At 39.2% G+C, this 5,355-nt stretch overlaps 1 protein-coding gene across 1 annotated transcript in view; it reads right to left on the bottom strand.

Moving 5' to 3' along the window:
- The window catches only part of LOC101850298 (general transcription factor 3C polypeptide 1), a gene marked incomplete at its 3' end in the record, with an annotated part of 54,328 nt that overhangs the window by 17,845 nt on the left and 31,128 nt on the right, over positions 1–5,355 (bottom strand). The window contains 3 exon segments of the mRNA XM_035973450.1: positions 1,957–2,151; positions 3,201–3,301; positions 4,289–4,361. Of these exon segments, the coding sequence (XP_035829343.1) occupies positions 1,957–2,151; positions 3,201–3,301; positions 4,289–4,361 (369 nt within the window).

The raw sequence follows: 5,355 nt of genomic DNA, 5'->3' as shown, positions 1-5,355 counted from the left end.
TAGAGGCGGAGGTCCTGCCAGTACTTGTCCACGTCCTCCATGGTCCGGAACGTGTAGTGGATCTTCTCAAACGTCTTCCCCGCGGGACATCGCGTCATCAGGTTCCCCGGCTCGCTCATCTCCGTGTTGAGCAGCATGGCTTTCTTGTGCAGGTAGATTGTCAGCTGAAACAATCATAATCATAATTACAATAATGATAAAAATTTATAATAATAATAATAAGGATAATAATGACGATAATAGTAATAATAATTAATAAATAATAATAATAGTAATGATACTGATAACTACAACAATAATAATAATAGATCTAGTGATGATAATAATAATAATAATTTTTTTTAACAAAAATAATAATAATAATAATCGTAATCATAATCACAATCATAATTATTATAATGACATTAATCATGACAATAATCTTATTATAATGGAGCAAAGCCCATTTGTGAGGACAGTATACATTTTTTACACAGGTGCCCATAAAATCTACAAAAATATGTGTGTGTGCCTAAAGAAAGGTACCAAAAGTGGGATTTTGACCATTTGGAATTAAGGGTTGCACATTATAGGAAATCCAATGCTGAACACAGTGGGGGGGGTTTATTTTTGAGATATCTCAGGTAGTGTTTGAGATATTGCACATTTTTTTAGGTAGGGCATAAAGATCTAATTTTGAGAAAATTAGCGTTTAAGTTTAGGACACATACAAACTTGAAAAACCCGATGATTCAATTGTTTCTAATGTATTTATTCATGGAAAATTCATTTCCAATTTGGTATTCAGTTGACATCAATATCATGGTTAGAATTCAATAGTAAAACATAGCGGAGAAGAGAAAACATGCTTCAAGAATAGATTTTAACACCTTCTAAAAGCAGTTTTCATTATCGCTTTAAAATATACCCTAGTCTCAAAATTATTCAAAATAAAATACTTAGATGTCACATCAATGATTACACTTTTAACACATTGTTTAAAAAAATGGTGAAACCATCACTTTTTTATGTAAAAACATTTTGGTCAAAAAGTGAATTTTTTTTGGTCATTATCAGCCTGTAACTCCAAATGGTCTGTGGCGACTTTTGGTACCTTTCTCAAAGCACACACACATATGATTCAGTTAAGAATTGCCACAAAGGGTTACGTGGGCATATTTTCAAAGTTCGAAAACTACCTTTTGATTTTTCAGGTATGATGGTTTTCATACCATTAGCCATTTCATATTGTACTGGGAACTACTTCCGTTTCGGTTCGTGCTTCGTCGTGTGCGTTAAACAGCTGCCTCTACTGTTTCCAGATCTAGAATCTCGATATCCAACTCTGTTTGGATGTGTGCTTCGCGGTGTCGATGGATAGATCTACTTCAGGCCAAACTTTATTGTATTGACTTTTTCTGTATACATTTGGTGAAGCCATGTCCCCAACACGTTGAGTTCGTTTAGACCCGCAAAACGTTTACTTCGTAGTATTGATGTTTTCAACATTTTGGTGCGTATTTGGTGCGTAGTTTTTTTATAGAGCAAGACTCTAGATCTAGATCTCTCCATATCCTCGATGTCTAATTTGGAGTACAGAGTTCAAGACTGCTTTGGAGTAGTTAGCAAGACCAGAGGTGCCGTTTGAGCTTTGTGACTGAAGGGTCATGGGTTCGAACCCTGCCATGGGGCTGAAATTGTGTCCTTGCTAGAGGAATGTTGTATGAATTTTCCTCACTTCATCGAAGCGGGAACGGGTGCCCGGCGGTAGGCGGGAAAGATGTCTTGTATTAATAATAATAATAATAATAATAATAATAATAATAATAATAGTAATAGTAATATTACTACTACTACTACTACTTACACTGGCCATTCACAGTTGAGGAGAATTGCCAGCTTGTATTATAAGAGCAGTAAAACTCATACTAAAACCAAACAAAAACCCAAAAAGAGTTGTATTTTCTAAAATCTTACATATTCGTAATCTCTCTTGATTCCCTTGGGGCTAAAGGTGACCACACCCATCTGACAGAGCGTCTGGATCGAGTCCACGATCCGCGCGATGTACTTCCGCCTGTACAGCAAAGGGGAGAGAAGCTCGCACGGAAGGGCATCCAGGGGGTACAACCTCGTCTCCGGATCGGCGAGGGCTTCTTTCAGACCATCCACCTAAGAAAGAGGAGGGGGTGCAGGCGGAGGAGGGAGAGGTGTGTATCATAATAATGGCAATAACAATATAGTAAAAATTGTCTTTGTCCGTGTTTCTGTAACTTACTGTTTTTTACTGGGTTGGGTAGTTGGCCCTCCGCAAACTGGCACTTTTCGGGCGACCAGACCTATGCACTTTTAGTCGCTTCTTACGACACGCAGTATCACGGCAATAATGGCAATAACAAAATAGTAAAAATTGTCTTTATAAGGCCACCCATTCACTACCTCAGATTTACAAAGTTCTGTCTAACATTTTTGGCCGTTTTGAGTTTTGTTTTTTGGGGGTTTTTTATTGTAGAGGGTTTTACGGCGCTCGCAACTGCATAAGAGCTACTTAGACCAAACTTCATGCTCTGTCTGCTCATCAAAATCATAAGATTATTCAGAGTCGTTTAAAAAGATATTCAAAGAACTGCATTTGAAAAAACTTGACATATTGTGAAACTTTAAAATTTTGACACCGAAGTACTGATTTAATAACAGCCGAAAGTAACAATCCCCGAAGGTTTGTAGCCAACAAAAAACTCTATACGAAATGACTTGTTCTATAGATTAGGAACCAGCATGTTCAGACAAAGGTCAAGAAAAAAAATCTACAGACAAATAAGAAGGAAAAGAGAGGAGAAAAAATATCTGGAAGTAATTAAGAAAGTTAAAATAGAAGAGAAATTCTAATGTTGTTATCGATCCAGCAACAGCTGTACTTTCGCCATTCTGCTCAATGCCATGTAGTGATAAGTGCAGGTTTGCTGCAGTTGCTGTAATGTTTCATAGAGTGTGTTGTCAATGTTAGGTCTCGAAGGGAGAAGTATAGCCCTGAGAGAAATTCCACTACTGATGAGTATTTCAGAGTAAAAAGGAAAGAGAAACACTCGCCACAAATATTTTGTTTTTTTTGTTTTTTTATTTGAATAGGTGTTTTACGGCACTATCGACTCAACTGTCACCACAAATGTGCAGTTACAACAAATTAAAAATAGATCATGAGAGTCTAAGAGGTAACAAACCTTCCAGCCGACGTTAACCACGCTGCAGTAGAGGCACAGGGGCATGTGTAGCAGCAGATCCCCCACCATACACACACCGTCCTTTTTGGGGACAAACGTACCTGAGGAAAGACAAAAGTAAAGTCCAGGATGATATGGTGTTTTAGTATAGATAGTAAAGTATAAAAGTCTCAGCTAGCTGTTAAAATGTATTAATTCAACATTTTGAAGATTTATTTTATTGCAGTTTCTTAATCCGTGAGATCGGTTTCATGTGCTCACGAAATGTTTCGTCGAAAAAGAAAAAATACACATTGAAAGTACAATTATTATAAGAATGAAACAAGGACATGCGTAGCAGCAGGTCCCCCACCATACACACACACCCAAGTGCGGAGGAATCACATTTTATCAAGAATCTTGGTCTTTCTGCTGGGATGTTGTATCCCTCTTACACAGTTGGAACCAGGCCTCCCATATGATCTAATGTGTTTGATGGGGGGCATTAAAAACACTTACATTGAAATTTAAGGAAGAAAAAAAGACAAACAAAGTGGGGGGGCTCTCGTGGCCTAGAGGTTAAGGTGTTGGCCTCTCATTCAAAGGTCCCGGGTTCGATTCCGGGTAGCGACCAAAATATTTTCTTCTCTAAAAGTGTTTTCTTTCAACTCATTTCCTGCTCTCTAACAATGTTCTGTTGTCTGCTTTCATTTCCACTTTCTGCCCCCACCCCTCACCTCCTTTGCCCCCTCCTCTGGGCTCCTGACTCTTTCTGCAGCCTTTCTACTGCTACTCCTTGGCTCCTCCTTACTGCTGTCTTTCTGCCACACCCCTGATCTTCTGGTAGGAAAGATCTACACCTAGCCTTCTCGGAAAAGGGCGAAAAATCTCAAAGGGCCCGTGTGCAAGTTGCGCACGTTAAAGATCCCTTGGTGATCTAAAATCGATAAGAGTAGGCTTCGGCCGCCACCCGGGCAAAATTCAAAATTTCCTACCAACTGAAAATATTAGGTGTGTCCCACGCGCTCATATGACCTATGCAGTTGCGAGCGCCGTAAAACACTTTACAAAAACAAACAAAACAATGTGGAAAGAATCTGGTGACTCACTGTTGTGTCGTTTAAGGGGAGGCAGGTAACGCTGCCAGCCCTCCACATCCATGTACACACGTGGACTACCACTCTGGGGAGCACAAAGTACAACAATATTTACACAGCTGATTAGAGGAATTAATCTCTGTTTTTCTGTCTCTTGCTATAGTAATTCTCGTGAATATAATATCATTTCAGAATATTCCAGAGAGACAAACAGATTTTAATTTTAGTAAGAGTTTTAAGGCACTTGCAATACAATAAGGCCATTTAAGTGCCGAAGAATAGATGTGGTACAAGAGAGTAACATACAGAAAAAAGTAGGAGATGAGATCAAGATGATAGGGGTTTGACAGGAAAGAAGGAGCTTACCACACCAGAGCACCCGCCAACAACCCAATTCTCCAAAATATAACGTCATCTCATATATATATATTATAATATCAGCAATTTAAAAAGTAGCACCAAAGAGCTGTTCGCCGCGAAACTTTTACCATCTTAATGATGAAAAGCTCCCATCTGATGCTAGCTGTTTCCTGCTTTAGTCCCCGGTACTCTCATTTGAATTAACATGTATTTTACCTCTGTCCCCCAAAAGAGATCTCTAGTGACACAAGCTTGTGTCTCATGTTTGTTCTTTAAAAAATCTCATCTAATATCTATGCCATTCCCATACACTTGAGAGGAGTAAGGAAGAGGGAAAGCAAAAGGGCAACAGGAAGATTCAACAACCTGTGTGGTCCAGCCCCACACATCTCCAACAATATCTAACTGGAACAATAAGCAGACGGACTTTGAGATGGGTCCGAAGAAGAAGGGAACAGCAGCTATGGACATAAAATAACAATAATAATAACAACTGCATTTATATAGCGCATATCCACGCTCTACAGACAGGTCAATGTGCTTGACAACTATTATTATTACCCCAGTAGACTTTAGAACACTCAGAAACATTCTCAGCTTCCCGGTAAGCATACAGTGCAAGCAGCGGATTTCACGAGCTCAAATAGCAACAAACTGACAAGATCTTTCACTGTAAGAAATGGACATCTGCAATGACCCCCCCCCCCCCCCAACCCTGT

Source organism: Aplysia californica, unplaced genomic scaffold (genome assembly GCF_000002075.1).
Source record: "Aplysia californica isolate F4 #8 unplaced genomic scaffold, AplCal3.0 scaffold01241, whole genome shotgun sequence".
Classification (NCBI taxonomy): Eukaryota; Metazoa; Mollusca; class Gastropoda; order Aplysiida; family Aplysiidae; genus Aplysia; species Aplysia californica.
Note: the sequence above shows the minus strand (reverse complement) of the source record. Positions and strands in the feature narration are given on the sequence as shown.